The sequence below is a fragment of the Hyperoodon ampullatus genome, assembly GCF_949752795.1.
Source record: "Hyperoodon ampullatus genome assembly, chromosome: 11".
Taxonomy (NCBI): Eukaryota; Metazoa; Chordata; class Mammalia; order Artiodactyla; family Ziphiidae; genus Hyperoodon; species Hyperoodon ampullatus.
Genome location: NC_136924.1, coordinates 91,355,228 through 91,375,907, shown reverse-complemented (window position 1 = coordinate 91,375,907; position 20,680 = coordinate 91,355,228). Strand labels below are relative to the sequence as shown.

At 40.6% G+C, this 20,680-nt stretch overlaps 2 protein-coding genes across 2 annotated transcripts; one reads left to right on the top strand and one right to left on the bottom strand.

The window, feature by feature from the left end:
• Positions 1–15,066: 15,066 nt before the first annotated feature.
• On the bottom strand, positions 15,067–15,378 carry H4C16 (H4 histone 16; the record flags this gene model as incomplete). Its single annotated transcript, XM_079715571.1, has 1 exon — positions 15,067–15,378. One exon carries the CDS (start codon positions 15,376–15,378, stop codon positions 15,067–15,069), a length of 312 nt encoding a protein of 103 aa, XP_079571697.1.
• Positions 15,379–17,942: 2,564 nt separating this feature from the next.
• H2AJ (H2A.J histone) lies at positions 17,943–18,605 on the top strand. The gene is given in 2 exon segments (XM_079714739.1): positions 17,943–18,412; positions 18,415–18,605. Coding segments are annotated over 2 exon segments (441 nt in total). The 5' UTR covers positions 17,943–18,045; the 3' UTR covers positions 18,489–18,605.
• The last annotated feature ends 2,075 nt before the right edge of the window (positions 18,606–20,680 follow it).

The following is a 20,680-nucleotide window of genomic DNA, read 5'->3' as shown; positions in this document are numbered from 1 at the left end:
ATACTCCTTGGAGTTTACTCACGTTGTTGAATCTAAGTTTATGTCTTTTGCCACATTTGGGACATTTCAGACATTATTTCTTGGAATACTTTTGCAGCCCTCCTTTCTCTTCTCCCTTGACATTCTAATGACAAAAATGTTGGATCTTTTGTTATATTCCCACAAGTTCCTGAGGCTGTTTGTTTCTTGCTCTGTTTTCTTCCTATTATTCAGATTGGGTAATTTCTATTGTTCCATCTTTAAGTTCACTAATTCTTTCCTCTTTCCTCTACATTTTGATTTTGTGCCTATCAACTGAGTTTTTATTTAAATTAATTTATTTTTTTGTTCTAAATTTTACATTTGATTCTTTTAACAGACTTTATTTTTTTACAGCAATTTTAGATTCACAGCAAAATTCACAGCAAAATTTTAGATTCACAGAAAATACAGAGTTCCCATATATTCATGGCCACCACACAGCAAGCAGAGTCTTGTCCACTATCAACCTCACAGCATCATCACCACAGAGTGGTACATTTGTTACAATTGGTGAGCCTAATTTACACATTATTATTACCCAAAGTCTACAGCTTACAGTTCACTCTTGATGCTGTACATTCTATGGGTTTGGATATAATGACAAGTATCCACCAACATAGTATCATACAGAATAGTTTCACAGCTCCAACAAATCATCTGTATAATTCTTTTTCCTATCTTCTATTTCTTTGAAGAAATTTTATTTTTTCATTTGTTTCGAGTGTGTTCGTAAGCTCTCATTAAAGTATTTTTATGATGGCTGCTTTAAAATATTTGACAGATGATTCTAACATCTCTATCACTTCAATCTTGGCATCTATTGATTATCTTTTCATTCAGTTTGAGGCCTTTCTGGTTCTTGGTATAACATGATTTTCTATTGAAATTTGGACATTTGGATATTATACTATGAGACTCTGAATTTTATTTTAACCTTCTGTTTTATCTGTCTTCTTTGGACATCACTCTGGCAGGGAAAGGGAGAGACATAGCCTCATTACTGCCAAATAGAGATAGGAGTCTAGGTTATTCACTTATGCCTTCTTACAGCCCAGCAAGGGTGGAAATCCGAGCTCCTTTTCTGGTAGAGGTGGGGTGAGACAACAGTTTTTCTTTGGTATTTGGCTGGAGAGAGTTGTTACTGTCTAAAAGTTTTCTGTCTTGTTAGGCTTCCCTTTCCTCCAGCTAGAGAGAGCAGGCTTTTGTTGGGCTTGTTTTGTCTGCATTTGTTAGTGTTTCCAGTTTTTTAGCTTCTGCAGTTCCAAGACTGGGATCTACAGGCCAAAAAGAAAACCCAGAAAACTCACCACTTTGTTGTTCATTGGATTCTGAGTTCCCTCGTCAATCTGTCTTTTTCTCTCCACCTTTTAGAGTCTTCTTTTATTTGCTTTATATATAGTGTCCAGGGTTTTGGTGTACTTAGCAGGAGGAACATGGCAAACTACATCTACCCTACTATTTTGGAAGTGGAAATCTACTATTGAATTTTGTCTTTAATTTTCTTCCTTTACACCATGACTAGATTGGCTTCCAGATCTTTAACTGAGGAATTAACAGTTAAAGACCTGAGATGGCAGGAGTTGTCCAAGTTTGTGAGGGAAAGAGAAAGGTGGTTAGCCTTAAGTGGCATTATTGGCCCAGTACAAAGCTGTTCTGTGAGTATGAGGGTCACAGAAAAGAAAGAGGATAATAAGGAAAGTGCACAATGAATATTTACCTGCATATCTTCTTTACAATGTGGGGGGAGTGTCTGAACTGTGAGTAATGCAATTAAGACTCTTCTTTTGTCAAGAAACTGTATTAGTCTAATTTATATATGAAACAGAAAACTATTTTGCACACAAAATGAATTTTGTATTACTAGTGCAACAATAGTGCAACAATTAGAAGATAAAAGGAAAGAGAAGACAATTTCATACTTAGGTATCTAAGATTCTATAAGCTTTTCCAGAATCAAATTAAGGTAAGTAATTAAAGCTTTGATTTCATAGCAAAGTATTTTGCAGAAAGTTATTTAAATAATTTACATCCATTATTTTTTAACTATCGAAACAACTCAGTCAAGGTAAGAATAAGCCCAGCTTAGTTTATGTCAAAATTGATGGATTAATAATTAATAGTTTACTAAAGTGAGATATCCATTAGAGATTAGCTCATGAAAATATTTAATACAGAATAAACTGCCACACGGGTAAAAAAAAGTATCTTATTTTTCACTGTAACATGTCACACTTCCTTTCACTTTCCTTTGGCAGCAGAAGAAACCTGAAGAGGAGGTGGTATCGGTAAGTAATATAGAAGATGTGAGAAAGACTGCTGGAAATACTCCCACCTGCTGGAAGAAGGAGGAAAATGCCAGACCTTTAAAAGCTGCCCCTAAAATTTGATCTCTGCTGCTAAAGACATCTATAATGATTATAAGGCCTACCCCTCCTTTTTCCTGGCACCACAATTTGTACAGCTATCTGCTAATCCTCATGCTAACATGAGCTTCTGGGAGGCTTGGCTCCTCCCCTGCTCCAGGAGGTGACTCCTAATTAACTGATTCAGTTGCAGTGGTCCCATTGCCTTTCTAATGATGAGCTTAGGCATGGCCATGTGACTTTATTCTGGCAAGTGAGACATGTGGGAAGGTTTTTTAGGGATCTCTGAAAAGGTTTCTTTGCTCTTAAAAAGGAGTTATGAGTTATGAGATGGTCTTCATCTAACTCAAGGCTCCAAATGCTGTCTATATGCTGATAACACCTAAACACATATATTTCTAACCTTGACTTCTCCCCTAACCTCAAGAATTTTATATATAACTGCTGACTTGACATTTCCACCTGGATGTCTAATACATACTTTAAATTTCTCATGTCCAAAACTGCACTACTGTTTTCCTCAGCTCCTCTCTCCAGTCTTGCTCCTCCCCAAGTTGTTCTCATCTCAATAATTATAACTCTACTTCTCTACCACTCTACTTTCTCAGGTCCTCCTTTTTTTTGTTGTTAATAATACCACTTTTTAAAAATTTATTAGTTAATTAATTAACTTTTGGCTGCATTGGGTCTTCATTGCTGCACGTGGGCTTTCTCTAGCTGCGGTGAGCAGGGACTACACTTTTGTTGTGGTGCGTGGGCTTCTCACTGCGGTGGCTTCTCTTGTTGCGGAGCACAGGCTCTAGGTGCATGGGCTTTGGTAGTTGTGGCATGCAGGCTCAGCAGTTGTGGCTCGCAGGCTCTAGAGCACAGGCTAAGTAGTTGCAGCACACAGGCTTAGTTGCTCCGTGGCATGGGGGATCTTCCCAGACCAGGGCTCGAACCCATGTCCCCTGCATGGGCGGGTGGATTCCTAACAACTGTGCCACCAGGGAAGTCCTCTCAGGCCCTCCTTGATTCTTCTTTTTCTTTTATATCCTACATCCAATTCCTCTCTAATTTCCAATATGTTGGCTCTACCTTCAAAATACATTTAGAATCAAATTACTGCCATTGGTCCAAACAATCATCATCTCTTGGATTCTTGCCTCCTACAGTTTATATTCCTCACCACCAACAAACTAGCTCTTTTAAATTATAAGTCAGATCATATTACTCCTCAGCTTAAGATCCTCCAGTGGATCCCCATCTCATTCAGAATAAAGGGCAACGCCCTTTTAGTATCTTAAGCCAACAGACCCTCTGACCACATCTCCTCCCAGTCTTTCTTTAGCCAACTCTGCTTGACCTTCACTGGCCATCTGGGTATTCCCTGAACATACAAGGCATGTATTACGGTCTGAATATTTGTGACCTCCAAAATTCATATGTTGGTGCTCTACCCCTCAATATCATGATTTTTGAAGATGAGGCCTATGGGAGGAAAGTGAGGTGAGATGAGGTCATGAGGATGGGGCCCTCATGATGGGATGAGTGCCCTTATAAGAAGAGACACCGGAGAATTTGCTCTCTGTCTCTCCCCACGCATGCACAAGGTCCTTCTAGAATGCAAAACTTGGATATATACTTGGCATTTAATGTGGCATGATTTTCAAATTAATCTCCAACTAAAACCATGGCTTCATTTGTTTCTTCCTGGCAACAATCTCTTCGGTTGGTGACTGCAGCAAATTTCACTGAAAAACCCCAATTCACCACACACCAGGAATTAGTCTTTCAGTGGGTCTGAATATATGTAACTTTATCAAAGACAATGGCTCTCTGAAAAGATCTAGACAGATTGAAGGTGCTGTACTGGGTTGTATCTTTCCTATGAGATAGTATTGGAGATAATATTGAAATATCAATATACACTGGTAGAGGTAATTAATGACCAAGCAGAAACTAAAATTCCTTATAAACATTTCACAGATAACAAAAAAATGGAAATTTTATATGCTTCTGGGTAATTACTACATTACTGTCACTAAAATTATAAATTGCTGTTTCTCAAAATGGATCTTAAAAAAAAGTTAACAAAGTAATATGAGTATATGGTATCAAAAGAAAAAAAATGTTATGATGTCCTTACAGATATCTCAGCCCCACTTCACATAGGAATTTTAAGTTCAATCCCCTTTTTTGTAAGTTGAGAATATTATTGCTTCTATCATTTCCTCTATGTTTCCTTCATATCTTTCACTCCAACAGTGTAAAAATTATATTGTCCAGATTGCTAACAGTTACATTCTACTCTGCAAAGACCAAGGGAAAAAAAGCTGCCATGTGATTAGCATAAGAATCTAGGTTCTGCTATCCATTTTGCATGAAGCCAAATAAAAATTCTAACTCTATGCCTCTGGAACTAGAAAAAGAAGAGCAAACTGAGCCCAAAATTAGCAGGAGGAAGGAAATAATAAAGATTAGAGCAAAAATAAATGAAACTGAGAACAGAAAAACAACAGAAAAGATGAACAAAACTGAGAGCTGGTTCTTTGAAAAGATAAAGAAAATTGACAAACCCTTAGCTAGACTAACCAAGGAAAAAAGAGAGAGAACCCAAATCAACAGAATTATAAACGAAAAAGGAGACATTACAAATGATACCACAGAAATGCAAAGGATCATAAAAGACTACTGTGAATAACTATATGCCAACAAAATGGACAACGTAGAAGAAGTGAAAAAATTCTTAGAAACATACAACCTACCAAGACAGAATCAGGAAGAAACAGAAAATCTGAATAAACCAATTACTAGTAAGGATATTGACTGCATAATCAAAAATCCCCCAATGAGAATGAAAGAAAAGAACTATATGATTTTCTCAACTGAGGCAGAAAAAGCATTTGACAAAATACAGCAACTGTTTATGATAAAAACAATCAACAAATTAGGTGCAGAAGGAACATATCTCAACAAAATAAAGGCCATACATCAGAGGCCTAGAGCAAACATCATACTCGGTGGTGAAAGGTTAAAGTCCTAGCTAGAGCAATCAGGCAAGAAAATAAAATTAAAGTTATCAGAATTGGGAAAGAAGAAATAAAATTATTTCTACTTGCAGATGAAAACAAAACCAAAAAACTGTTAGAATTAATAAATGAATTCAGTAAAGCTGCAGAATATAAAATGAACATAGAAAAATCAGTGGCATTTCTATACACAAACAACAAATTTTCTGAAAAAGAAATTAATCCTATTTACAATAGAATCAGAAACAATATAATACTTAGGAATAAATTTAACCAAGGAGGTGAAAGAATTCTATTCTGAAAACTGTAAGACACTGATGAAAGACATCAAAGAAGACACAAATAAATAGAAAGGTATCCCACGTTCATGGACTGGAAGAATTAATATTGTTAAAATGTCAATACTACCAAAAGCCATCTATAGGTTTGGTGCAATCTCTATCAAAATTCCAATGCCATTTTTTACAGAAATAGAAAAAAACCCTCCTAAAATTTATATGGAACCACAAAAGATCACAAATAGCCAAAGGAATCCTGAGAAAGAAGAACAAAGCAGGAGGCTTTTCCTGATTTCAAGCTATCCTATAATACTATAGTAATTAAAACAGTATGGTACTGGCATAAAAACAGACAAACAGACCAATGGAAAAGAACTGAGAGCCAGATATAAACCCAAGCATAAGTGGTTAACTAATATTTAACTAGGGATTCAAGAATACTCAGTGGAGAAATGACAATCTCTTTAATAAATGTTGTTGGGAAAATTGGATATTCATGTAAAAAAATGAAAATTGATCCCTATCTTATACCACTCCCCCAAATTAACATGAAATGGATTAAAGACTTAAATGTAAGATCTGAATCCATGAAACTCTTAGAAGGAAATGTAGGAAAAAAGCTCCTTAACATGGGTGTTGGTCATGGTTTTTTTTGTAAATCACACCTAATGGGAAAAAATAAACAAGTGGAACTGCATCAAACTAAAAAGCTGCACAGCAAAAGTAACTCTCAACAAAGTGAAGAAAACCTACAGAATGGGAAAAATATTTGTAAACCGTATATCTCAGAAAAGGTTAAAATCCAAAATACATAAAGAGCTCATAAAGCTGAAAAGCAAAAAAGCAACTAATTCAAATAAAAAATGTCAAAAACCTGAATAGACATTTTTCCAAAGATACACAAATGGCCAACTGGTACATGAAAAGATGTTCAACATCACTAGTCACTAAGAAAATGCAAATTAAAACCACAATGAGATATCACCTCACACCTGTTAGAATGGCCGTCATAAAAAAGACAAGAGATAACAAATGTTGGTGTGGATGTGAAGAAAAGGGAACCCTAGTACATTGTTGGTGTGATTGTAAATTGGAGCAGCCACTATAAAAAAAAACATGGAGTGTCCTCAAAAAATTAAAAATAGAACTACCATAAAATTCAGCAATTCCACTTCTTGGAATATATCCAAAGGAAATGAAAACACTAACTTGAAAAGATATCTGCACCAATGTTCATAGCAGCACTATTGAAATAGCCAATATACAGAAATAACCTAAGTGTCCATTGATGGATGAATGGATAAAGAATGGAATATTATTCAGCCATAAAGAACAGTGAAATCCTACCACATGTGACAACACGGATGAACCTTGAAGGTGTTATGCTAAGTGAAACAAGTCAGACAGAAAAAACAAATACTGAATGGTCTCACTTATATGTGGAATCTAAAAAACAAAAAAAACACAAACATACCAAACTTATAGAAAACAGAAAAAGAGATCAGGGATCAGATCTGTGGCTATAGAAGAGGGGTGGTGGGGGGCGGAATTAGAGGAAGGTGGTCAAAAGGTACAAACTTCTAGTTATAAGATAAATAAGTACTAGGAATATCATGTACAACATGATGACTATAGTTAACATTGCTGGATGATATACAGTTATTCCTTGAATTACATGGGTTTAAAATGCACAGGTCCACTTACACATGAATTTTTTTCAATAAATACATATTACAGTACTATGATCTGTGGATGGTTAAATCCACAAATTTGGAACCGAATGAGGAGGCCGACTGTAAAGTTATAGGAGGATTTTCAACTGCACGGGGGTTGGTGTGTCCAACCTCTGAGTTGTTCAAGGTCAACTGCATAGGAAAGTTGTTAACAGACTAAGTCCTAAGAGTTCTCATCGTGAGGAGGATTTCTTTTCTTTTTATTGTATCTATATGAGATGATGGTTCTTAACTAAACTTATTGTTGCGATCATTTCACAATATAGGCAAATCAAACCATTGGTGATGTATGTCAATTATTTCTCAATAAAACTGAGAAAAAGAAATAAATTGACATAATCCAGAACACCACCAAAAAAGCTCAAGAAAAGATATGGATAAAACCATGTTTGATCATACCACAATAAAATATTTAATCATAATTTTTTCTTATTTTAAAAATATGTTTACCTCCGAAAATTTTAAAATATGTTTATATTATACATGTTTTGTGGCCTCTGCTTTAAGATGGGACAATTCAGAGTTATAATTCCCTCTCCAGAAACTCCTGTGGATCAGACCAAGGCTAGACTTTACCTGCCCTTGGAAATAACTTCCTTTCCCTACCTGGCTTCCACTGTGCCCTCACATTTTCTTGAAAAGCACTCCCTCAGTAAACAATCCGCACCCAAGCCCTGTCTTAGGCTCTGATTCAGGGAAAGCAGTTCCCTAATGTGAAGAATAAGTTGAGTCAGTAGATTGAAAAGGAGTTACCACAGTAATGGAATACAAAAACAAAATACCTTCAAATATATCCTGGTAAAATGACTGAACTCCAAGGATAAAAATAAAACCTCACAAATAATAAATGAATAAAGGCCAGTGAACGAGAATGGTACTTCTTAGCTGCACATTGGAAGCTGATGGACCATGGAACACTATCCAGACTTCTGAGGAAAAAAAAGAGCTACAACTTAAGGGTCTACATATCATTTAGATAACATTTACCAGTCAGGGTGAAGGAAAGATATTCCTAGAGCTGCAAAATTTCATAGACTCTATTACTCACATACCTCACCTAAGGAAATTCTTCAAAAAGGACTACTCAATTGAAAAATAAATCAGGGGACTTCCCTGGCAGTCCAGTGGTTAGGACTCCGTGCTTCCACTGCAGGAGGCATGGGTTCAATCCCTGATTGGGGAAGATCCTGCATGCTGTATGGCGCAGCCAAAAGTAAAAAAAAAAAAAAAAAAAGAAAAATCAGAACAGAGACTTCAAAATCAGGGAAGATGAAGAAGAAAACAAATAGTAGTGAGCTATGATTCCTGCAATGTATGTATAATTAAGTCTGAGTAGATAATGATACAGTGATTGGGAATTTGTAATATAAATGCTACATAATGATTCTTGAAAACAAAAAGGCACTCTGCAAGAGAAATCATAATAGTCTAGAATTAAAGTGCTAAATCATCTCAACAAATCTTTGGAGTTGACAGGGGATATAAAGAAGAAAATAAAACTATTAAAAAGATGTTAACCTGAGAGTAAAGGTAGAAGGCGGGGAAGTACATATATTCTGAAATCTCCACTTTCTGAGGCGGGGGAACAGTGAAGGGGCTGGATGTGCAAAAGCTGGTATTTTATAAAAAGGGTAAAGAAATATGGTTTAACTGTGCATGTCAAAAGAGAATGTAACCAGTAATAAAAAATACAGTATTACTTCTAAATTAACAAAGAAGAAAGGGGAATATACATTCTGCCAGTTTGGTATTACTTTGGGGCGATTAGTAATTAGTAATAGAAACCTGAAATAACAGGGTCTTACCGACGATACAAGTTTATTTTTTCCCTCATGCCCCTGAAAGTAGACCACTCAAGGCTGACAACAGTGGCTTCACGAGGTCATCACTGTCCAGGCTCCTTTAATTTTTTTGTTCCAATATCCTGAATATTCGACTTCCTTTTTCAATGCCATCTTCTAAGTGCTACCCGGCCATGATTACTCTCACACTCCAAGTAGAAAAAGAGGAGGAAAAGGGAACTACAAAGGATCTCTCATCTGAGTTATCCTCCTTTTTAGTCAGGTTTCCCAGAAGCTCCACCCACAGCTTCCACCAGCCATACGGCCCTCCTCTCACCACAGGGGACTTGGAAATACAGTTTTTCTCCTGAGTGCATTATCACTCCCCCAAAAATTTAGGTTCTGGTATTAAGAACAAACGGGAGAATGGATAATGGATGTCTGCCAGTGATGTCTGCCACAGTGTCGTGATAAAACCAGTAGAAATAGCAAAAAGGAACAGCAATAGAAAAACATAAAGATGGAAAGAAAGAATCATGTTTATAGTTGTTTAAATGTGACAATGGACTGAATTCCATTAAAAGCTAACTGTCAGATTAAGTTAAAAATATAAAACCACTATAAGTTGCAGAGAAACAAAACTATAAGAAAATTATTTCCTAAAAAGGCTGAACTCAGGCAGCACCTTCCTCCAGTTTCTTTATCTTATTCTTCAGTGAATAAACAAGAATTTAGGGCTTCCCTGGTGGCACAGTGGTTAAGAATCCGCCTGCCAATGCAGGGGACACGGGTTCGAGCCCTGGTCTGGGAAGATCCCACATGCCGCAGAGCAACTAAGCCCGTGAGCCACAACTACTAAGCCCATGTGCCACAGCTACTGACCCTGTGCTCTAGAGCCTGCGAGTCACAACTACTGAGCCCACGTGCCACAACTACTGAAGCCTGGGAGCCTAGAGCCCATGCTCCACAACAAGAGAAGCCAACGCAATGAGAGGCCCACGCACTGCAACAAAAGGGTAGCCCCTGCTCGCTGCAACTAGAGAAAGCCCGCACACAGCAAGGAAAATCCAATGCAGCCAAAAATAAATAAATAAAATAAATAACAAAACAAAACAAAAAAAACCCCAAGAGTTTGGCAGCAATGATTATGACAATGAAGATGAGTAAAGATGATGCAGAATTGCAGGTATTTAATTGAAAATATAAAAGTATCTCTTTTTTATATATCTAGAATGCCTAATTCAAAGGTTTAGCAAATTGCAAGATTAATATAAAATTTATCTCTAAGATAGCTTGCTTTTAATCAAATTTCATATATCCCATAAGAAAGTATTAGACACCAAGTACTTATTGCTATGCACGATTATAATCTTCAAGATAGTAAAGCAGTTGTTCAGATTTTGGGACATTATTATTTGAGTGAGCTCAAGGAAAAAAGTTTTGTGAAAGATAACCTTAGAATACAAAATATGTAGGTATTTATGTATGTAAGTACAAAAATATTTAGGTAGAATTTTGGATTTGATAATAAGCAAACTTATTTCTTATATCAGAATATAATCATTATCATAATGTTTAATGCCAGTTATTAAAGAATTACTTAAGGGTAAACATCAACTACAATTTTTGTTTGTTTATTAAGTTTTTAATATTCCACATATGATATTTAAGGTAGCCCTTCTCTCCACCTGTCAGGTCACTTTGCTGACCAATAAAAATGGTTAAAGAATCTGAAAAGATAACCAAAACATAACCTCCAGGGCAGGTCAAGGCAAATGGTTTACTAATAAATTTAAGGGACAGATAATTGTCATGGTATAAAATCTTTTCAGAAAATGAAAATATATGGAAAACAACTCATTTTAGTAAGATATGTTAACATATTATCAAATAGATAATTTTCCCAAAATATTAATAAGTGCCTATGAGTATTCCAAATTCTAGGTCCGAGGTTCTAGGGGTACACATATGAATCAGATTCTTGCTTTCAAGGAGTTCACAGACTAGTCAGGGAAAACACATAAATTCAAATGCTGTAGTTAGTGAAATCCACTTACAGCAGTTTGGCAATCTACACAATCTGAATGAACCTTCTAGCACAAACACTGCATTATTATGGCCAGAAGAAAATAAGGGACATCAAAGAACAAAAAATAAAAAATAAAAGGACAGTGAAATAACAACTGAAGGTGAGAGGTAAGCAAGCCTCCACTCTAGGGTTGCAATGGAGAATAAATCTGTAAGGAGGCGAAGTAGAATATGAGCCTCTTCAACAACCTGGGACACCCACAGGGCACTAAAATGGTCACAGGTTGATAGCAGCATCCAGCCCAAAGAAGAAGAAATTGTTAATTTTCTGTGGAAGGCAGCAATGCTCAGTTAGTTCCTCAGGACTCCCACAGGTGATCTTCAACCATATATTAGTTTAGAATATATATTTGCCAAATAAATAAAGTCACAAGTCTTCATGTGCTGTAGACCACCATGAATTGACTGTGTTTATCAGTTCATTCTGACTGCCAAATTATAACACACCGTAATTTATTCATCCAGTCTCTTGTCCATGTGCAGCTGGTTTGTTTTTGCTACTGTGAAGAGCTCTACCAAGAACTTTAGTGAACATGCACCATGTACATAAGTGCTATCATTTCCCTCGGGTAAATATGCAGGAATGGAATTGCTGGTTCAGCATAAATGTGAATCTATTTTCAAGTTCACAAGACAATGACAAAGTTTTGTTTCAAAAATAGTTGAATCACTTTATACTCCTACTAGTGTTATAAGAAATTCTGTGCAACACTTACTATTGTCATTTAAAAATTTTTTACCAACCTAGTGAATGAAAAATTGCATTTCACTGTGGTCTTGATTTGCAATTCCCTGATGACTCAAACTGAACATCTCTTTCTATGCTTATTGGCCATGTTTTTCCACTGTCTTTTACTCATTTTTCTATTGGCTTGTTTGGACCTGGTTTCAATTTATATCCAACTGTTTACCTGGTCCACTACATTATTCTCAGGCAACAGAACAAATTAGATATCCAACATTAGAATGTTTCCCAAATACATCATGCCTAGAAATTACTCTGGCATTAGTTCACACTGTTTGCTCCCCAAGCTTGCTGTGGCCTTCTCCTTCCCCAAAGGGCCTTCAGCTCAGAACAAATGTTACCTGATCTCTGAAGACACCCCTAGGCCTGATAAAATTTGTTCTGTACACCAAGAGCATTTCATTCATGCCACTCCATTATAGCAAACCACATGTGTACCACCACATAGATGTCTTCCCCTTCCCTCGCTCTTTACTTGGAAAATAGAAGCTTCTTGATGGCTTATTTATCTCTGAATCTTCAAAAGTTAACAGTTCTTGGGACAAAAGAGGCATTAAATGTTCAACTTCAGAAGAGATGACTTTGCTACAGGATCTAATTTCAACAGCATTTCATTCATATTGTAAGAAAAGCCTTATAGAACAGCTTTAAATTAAGTTCTTTAACAAACGTGTAGGAAGGCATTTTATTAGTCAACTTCAGAAAATCTCAGTCAGTTCTAGTTTCAGATATCTTGCATTCTCAAATCATGTGACCCAGTTTTGGTTTGGAAAATGATTACTTCAGGACTGGACACTACCATGGGACTCATACTCACAGACAAAAACAAAAGATTTCTCGTGTTCAAATAATTTGGTCATATTTTATAAAGTACATAAAACATGAACAAAAACAAAAAAGCTGTGCTACAAGGGAAAATAAAGTTCTACTAGACAGGTTCAAAAAAATTGAGGCCACCATCAAAAATATAAACAAAAAATTAATTCCAAATAACTTAAATACTTAAAGAATATTTTAAATTGTCATACGAATACTTATTTTCATGCTCCACTGCAGTCCCACCTTCATCCTCAATAATCTGATTCACACTAAATTGGGGATTTAATAGGTACATTACCTATCTACTCAAATTCACTCATTCGCTCACTCAACAAATACAACGGCACAGAAGTGTGCCAGACCCTGCTGCTTCTTTTTAAGTAACTCAGGGGTTTTTTCACTTGAATTAAAGAAAGTTGAACTTATGGGACTGTCTCACTGCCCCAGAAATTTAATTAATACCAGCACCATGAATACACTTGAGTATGGAGCAGAAGAAAGCACTTAGAAGTGAAATGTCAGCAAATAGGGACGGGAGCCTCCCTGGCAGAATTAGTAGCACATAACGGTTAAGGTCAAAGCGTGCAGCATCCAACAGGGCTGGGTTCACATCCTGGCTCAGTTCTGCCCCCCACCCCGTATCAGTTTCCTCATCTGTAAAATGGTAATTAATAATAATTCGTAAATTTGCTGGGGAATCAAATGCAATCATGGAATACAATTTGTCCCAAAGTGTCTGATATTCAATAAATGATATGATGCCAGCCTCTGCTGAGAGAATACAAGAAATGTTTCCCTGGCTAGAGTACATATGAGATATATTGATATACCGCTTAAAATGAGATACACATACATCGCAGTCAAGGCTGGGAAATTACCCCAAAGCCAATCCAGGCAACCACCTCTAGGAAGCTAAGTGATTTCACGATGTCTAGACAAGCCGGAGCTGGGGGAGATCAGTTAAGGGGCATGGGATCACACCGCATTTGGGGGCCTTAAGCCCCTTCCCCATTTCCCTCATATAAACAGGTTAGTTAGGAGTGACAGAGACAGGAGTCGAGCGAGGCCCTTTAATGACTTCGGTTTCCGCCTCGCCCCGCTGGCGGCCCCTGCCTGCGGCACGCAGGTGGGGCGCCGTCTCCAGCTCCGCCGGCGACCCAAAAAAGCGCCCGCAAACGGACCGCTCCTTGCTCTCCTGGGAAGGATCACTGCTTAGGACTCCACGACTACACAGCTCTCTCGCCACATCCTTTTCACTGAACCCCTTAGAACCCAACTCGCCTCCTCTCTCCTCTCCTCAGCCCCGCCCGCGATTCGGAAAACGACTTTTACTAGGAAGTGAGGGTTTATCTCCCGGCTGCTACCGGGCCACACGACCCTCTCTCCCGAGCAACAGCAGCGCATGGATGCTGGGCAGGACGCTGCCCTGCGCCTCGGCCACGCTGCCGGCTAACTCCTGGATTCCCCACGTCTAGGAGTTCGAGCACCGCCGCAGGGTACTCCGGGATCGGAACGCTCACCTGCTCGGCGCGTCTATCTTTGTGCAGCTGACCCACGGCTAGCGCAGGGGCCGAGGGCTCAGGCCCAGCCTTGGACTTCGCCCACACGCAGCCACCCTGCATTCAGCGCCTGAGCTGGGTTACCCCTTACAAAGTCAGTGAAAAAATAAAATATTCACACCCGGCAGACTCCGGCGCGCCACACTAGGCCTGCACCTCGAGCTTTCCTATTGGACGCCGCGATATCCGCGGTCTCAGAGACGGGGCGGGGTCGACCAGCGAGAACCGCCCCCTCTGACGCCTCCTATCCAATCGGAGGAGGATAGCCGGCTCACCCTATTTGCATACAAGCCATTCTATATATGCTCAGGCCTCCGCCGCCAAGAAGAGTCTACCACTTCCAAGACGTGGGTTTCGAAAGGTAGCTATGCCTTCTTTTCCCAAAAGGAATCCAAAGTCGGCAGTCCGGCTCTGAAACAGAGAGCAAGGTCACTACTGCCCTGCGCCGCATTTCCCAGGCTACGTTCTAAGCGCGGACGCTGGGTTCCCCGCTCGAGCTCTGCTGCTCACACCTCCCCAAACCTCAAGCCTAACCCCAATTAACGCTTCATTTGAAGCACCTATCTGCACATTCACACGGCAGTTTAAGCACTACCAACTCTTTTCTTGACGTTTTGAGGGCCCTAAAAAGGGCCTTTTGGGATCTGGAGATAAGCCGCAGGCACACCTCAGCCGCCGAAGCCGTAGAGGGTGCGGCCCTGGCGTTTCAGCGCATACACCACATCCATGGCCGTGACCGTCTTGCGCTTGGCGTGCTCCGTGTAAGTCACCGCATCACGGATCACGTTCTCCAGGAACACTTTGAGCACTCCCCGGGTCTCTTCATAGATGAGGCCAGAGATGCGCTTTACACCACCACGGCGAGCCAGACGGCGAATGGCGGGCTTCGTAATACCCTGGATGTTGTCCCGTAAGACCTTCCGGTGGCGCTTAGCGCCTCCCTTACCCAGCCCTTTGCCACCTTTACCTCGGCCGGACATCTTTCACGACACACAGCTAAAACCGAAAAGCAAGCTGCTAGTAGTTCTATGAGCTGTGAACCTGGGCTTATAGTTCCTTCTAGCGGACCTGTTTGAAAACCTCAAGAAAGTGGGCGGAGCTATAGGCTCCAGGAGATTTCTTTCTTTTCTTTTTTTTTTTTTAATTTAAATTCTCTCCCTATAGGGCTTCCCTGGTGGCGCAGTGGTTGAGAGTCCACCTGCCGATGCAGGGGACACGGGTTCGTGCCCCGGTCCGGGAGGACCCCACATGCCGCGGAGCGGCTGGGCCCGTGAGCCATGGCCGCTGAGCCTGCGCGTCCGGAGCCTGTGCTCCGCAACGGGAGACGCCACAACAGTGAGAGGCCCGCATACCGAAAAAAAAAAATATATTCTTGTTTGCTTATTTGGGAAAGTTTTTCTTATTTTTGCCATGAAATTGAGGAAAGACTCGATAAAATTTATTTTGCCTTTTCTCTCTCTCTCTCTCTCTCTCTCTCTCTGTAGGGCGCGGGAATTCTAATTTTATAGTTTTCAAACGGAATGCTTACTCTTATAATACCATTCTCAGACTAATGTGAAAATCAATAGGAACCAGGAATGCTTTACTACATGTTAAATTTAAAAGCAGTTGCTTTACACCTGTGGATCTTTTTAAGTCACTAGCTGGGGTAGAGAAAATCTTTTAATGGTTCTTTTTTTTTCTTTTGGGGGCCCCGTGGAGAAAGAACTAAAATCCTTTCAAAAACTTTAACCTGGGCTTCCCTGGTGGCGCAGTGGTTGAGAATCCACCTGCCGATGCAGGGCACATCGGTTCGTGCCCCGGTCTGGGAAGATCCCACATGCCGCGGAGCGGCTAGGCCCGTGAGCCATGGCTGCTGAGCCTGCGCGTCCGGAGCCTGTGCTCCGCAACAGGAGAGGCCACAACAGTGAGAAGCCCGCGTACCGCAAAAAAAAAAAAAAAGTCTAACCTTACCCATTCCCCCTCAATCCCCCCAGACTTTTCCCTTGAAGATTTTTCTGCACAGTTGGCAGACTTTACTGCCTCCGCCGCCTCCAGCCGAAGCGCGTTTTTTGCTTTTCAATCAAATAACTATTTCTGTGATTATTTAGTTAAAATACTGTAATATTCTTATTTCATTAAAACCCGAGGTTCTCACTTAAAAATTCAAAGTTCTTGTAAAATAATGGATGCCATGATCGTGGCTTTAAATAGTGATTTATACTGCAGATCCCCAATTAGGAGGCTCTCCATTCTTTTCTTAAGAGAATCCCTGAGCAAAAACGAAACTTTTGAGTAGTGTCGCCCCTCTAGGAGATAGGACTGTCTGTCTTCCCAAAAGGGTTTACTGCGATAAAAGGCAGCAGTATTTAGAGGATGATTCATAACTCTTTCCCAGGTACTTAACACCTTGAGGAACAAATATTTTAGTAAACTGTGCTCCCTGTCCCTAGTCCTGATGAATAAGCCTTTCCAGCAGGAAAGCCTTATGGTAAATATTTATATATACCTAAATGCTTATTATTTACCTATCCTTACCTATCTCCATAGCACAAAAAAGTTACTGTTATTGTTGTTAAAGAAGAATTAAAAGAGCTCTCAGAACACTGTCCGGATGGCTGAAAAAAAAAAATCCTAAATAGTCAAATTGTACCACATGATTTTAATCCTTGACTCAAAGAAGAAAAGTCTTGAAGAGTCAGGATTCTTGTAATGATAAAATAGGTTGGCTTTTAAATATTTACTAAGAAATCAAGGTTAGAACATTTTCAAGTTAGAGATCTCTCTTGTTTACAAGAATAAAAGGTGTCCATAATAATAATAATAAGTCAAAAATAGGGGGCATAATACCCTGCGACCTCAAGTGCTAGAGGCATTTCTTGCTTCAGGCCTTGTACTTTAGTCTGGATTTTTCTGTTTCTTACCATGGTTTCTTAATTTTTATTTATTTTTGGCTGCATTGGGTCTTCGTTGCTGCGTGCAGGCTTTTTTTTATCTAGTTGCGGTGAGCAGGGGCTACTCTTTGTTGCCGTGAGCGGGCTTCTCATTGCAGTGGCTTCTTTTATTGTGGAGCATGGGCTCTAAGAGCACGGCGGGCATGCGGGCTCAGTAGTTGTGGCTTGCCGGCTCTAGAGCGCAGGCTCCGTAGTTGTGGCACACGGGCTTAGTTACTCTGTGGCATGTGGGATCTTCCCAGACCAGAGGTAGAACCTGTGTCTTCTGCATTGGCGGGCGGATTCTCAACCACTACACCACTAGCGCCACTAGGGAAGCCTGGTTACTTAATTCTTAAGACGTTATTTTCCTGGGAGTGAGCGAGGACGTTGAAACCTCAGGATCTTGTAAGTTCAACTGACCCCCTAAAGGCGGAGCAGTCGGGCCCAGGGTATTCATATGGGAGGTTATGTAAATGAGGGTTAGCAGTTTTTCTTTTGATTGGAGCAAGATGGAGAAGGCGGTCCTTCTGCCAGCGCTCTAATTGGGAGAAGAGGCTGCCTGTCATTGGTCACCGGAGCCGAGGTTGTTGCCGCGCCCAATGGGAAGGCACTGCCTAGTGTCAGCAAAGTGTTGGTGGAGGCAGTTCAGATGTGGTACGTTGCCCTCCCATTCTAGGAACTGGACCGCTGGGTTTTTTTTCCCCTAGCTGGAGTTTTAGGCGAGAGACAAACATGTCTGGTCGCGGAAAGCAGGGCAGCAAAGTGCGGGCAAAGGCCAAGTCCCGGTCCTCTCGCGCAGGCCTGCAGTTCCCGGTGGGCCGAGTGCACCGACTGCTGCGCAAAGGTAACTACGCAGAGCGAGTGGGAGCCGGGGCGCCGGTGTACCTGGCAGCGGTGTTGGAGTACCTGACGGCGGAGATCCTGGAGTTGGCTGGCAACGCCGCGCGGGACAACAAGAAGACCAGGATAATCCCTCGCCACCTGCAACTCGCCATCCGCAATGACGAGGAGCTAAACAAGCTGCTGGGGAAAGTGACCATCGCCCAGGGCGGCGTCCTACCCAACATCCAGGCCGTGCTGCTTCCCAAGAAGACGGAGAGTCAGAAGGCGAAGAGCAAGTGACCCTGACGCCGCCCCAGGAGAGCTGGCTTCCTCAGCAAAGGCTCTTTCCATAGCCACCCCGCAGTGTTTCTGAATACGGTTGATGTTATGGAGGGCCGGCGCGATCTAGTGGGGAGGTGGGCGGCGAGGGGCCCATTAGGGTCGGGGGCCAATAAAGTCGGTGAAAGTTGTCTGGTCGAGAGAACTGTGTAATCGCGGGGGCCTGCCGGGTGACCCAGGGGGCAACCGGGAGGCCTTTTGGAGGAGGTACTGGTGGGTCGGCCTGATCCACTTTCTGGGCTGCTTTGGTCCGCAGGTCACCCTCAAGGCGGACAAGAGAGACCAGAAGGGACCCACTGGCCTGGAGGTGGGCAGAGTTGGGAACTCTCCCTCCTCGCCTGAAGGCGGAGGAGAGACAGAGTAGGTGCGAATGCGGCTGGGGGAATTATTTTTACTTTCCCTTCCCAAGGCCTTTGCTCCCCTGCCCTGTTTGGGCAGTTCAGGAACCTGTTCTAGGAAGGAGGCGGTGGCTTCGAGCTGGTCTTGGGCAGGAAGTTGTATTTTTATGTACATGCTTATGTTTACATTTCTTTAAAATGAAGGAAACATCCAGGAATATGTGTAATACGGAAGCTTGAGTCACGAAGTTGGAAGTTTGTTCCCCTGACACTCATGTTGCAGAACGGTGCAGCACCTTTCGTCATGAGTTTCATATGCTTATGAGCTTTAAAAATGATTTTCTCAAGTTTCTGGCTTCATAATGGTCTTATCTCCACCATATTAGATTCCTGTGGAAATGTAATTGGTTTGATTTTGCTTTATAACAACAAATCACCCTCTTGATGTCCCTTATGTTCTACCACTGGCCTGAAGTAATGACCTCATTCCAACAATGCCTATTGGGGTTGTGTGGCTTAATGGCACAGTAACGCTTTAATAAATATGTGAGATGTGAGAAAAGGCAAGGACAGATGATTTCAGATCAGGAATTTGAAAGTTACACACTAGCCATCCAATCTGTCCTTAATTGACCCTTCCATTTCACCCTTTTCTACAAGCTTTGTCCTGGCCCTCATGGTCCACAAAAAAAGATCCCCGTTTAGATTTCACATCTTTGGATTCATCTTTCCTGTGAGTCAGAGTTGAAGTCTTCTTGAAAAAAAAAAGAGTATGTCTTCATCCTTGGTAGTATTGTAGTTGGCCCGTTTTCTCACATGGACTGTCTTTATTTCTTCCCCAATATTTATTGAGCATCTCTATATGCCATGCACAGTACTAGGTGTTGGGTGATGGGGTATAGCTGTAGATGAGACCAACTAGATTTTGACTCTGAAAGCTCACTTATTTGTTCAGTGTCCTGAAGATAGGACACTGAACAAATAAGTTACTATCAGAGAAAGATTTCCCTTCAGCTTCCACTAGTACTTGTGTCTCTCTGTTGCTTGTGGAATGAATGTTGGGATTACTTCTCCCATGTGATTGAAATATACAAAGGTTAGGCCACACAAACCCGTGTTCGGAGGCCTAAAGTAATGACCTCATTCCAACAATGCCTATTGGGGTTGTGTTGATTAATGGCACAGTAATGCTTTAATAAATATGTGAAATGTGAGAAAATACCAAGGGTATGTACCCAGGGCAGTTTCCAAGGTGTCCAGCTGTTTACTCCACTTACCACTTTCTATTCAGAAGGCTTCCTCATATGTAAACTAATAGTCATAATACCTATTTTGATGACTGATATTGTTCCTTTATTGCATGCCAGATATTAGATGGTCAGTAAATTGAAAGAAGTACCATTTTCTACAGGGATATAGGCTTACCTTTATAGGTTAGGGAATAGGTAACTGTAGTTAATATGATTTTGTTGTTTTTAATGCCCAATTATCAGGAATAGTTCTCATTGTTACCATTTTGTGGAGGGATGGGCAGTGGAGGGAAAAAAAGTGTATATCAGGTGGTGGTTTTGACGTTTATGTCTTAATTTCCTAAAAACTTTGAGGCACGTGAAAGATTATTACCAAATGGTAAAGAAGTTAGGATAGGACATTTATAAGATAAACTTTTCTTTTCCCTCTAAAGATTCACAGGAGTCTAACCCTGTTACCTGCAGATAAAAACAGGCCAGATACAAGGTACAGTGATGCCCCCCCATCCTCATCCTACCTCGACCACCACTGTCCCAGAGATTCTTAGGCTCCCCTTAAATACTTCCCCTGCTGCAAGCTTCAGTCAGTCCCTCACCATTTCTGTTTCTGAGGGGTTT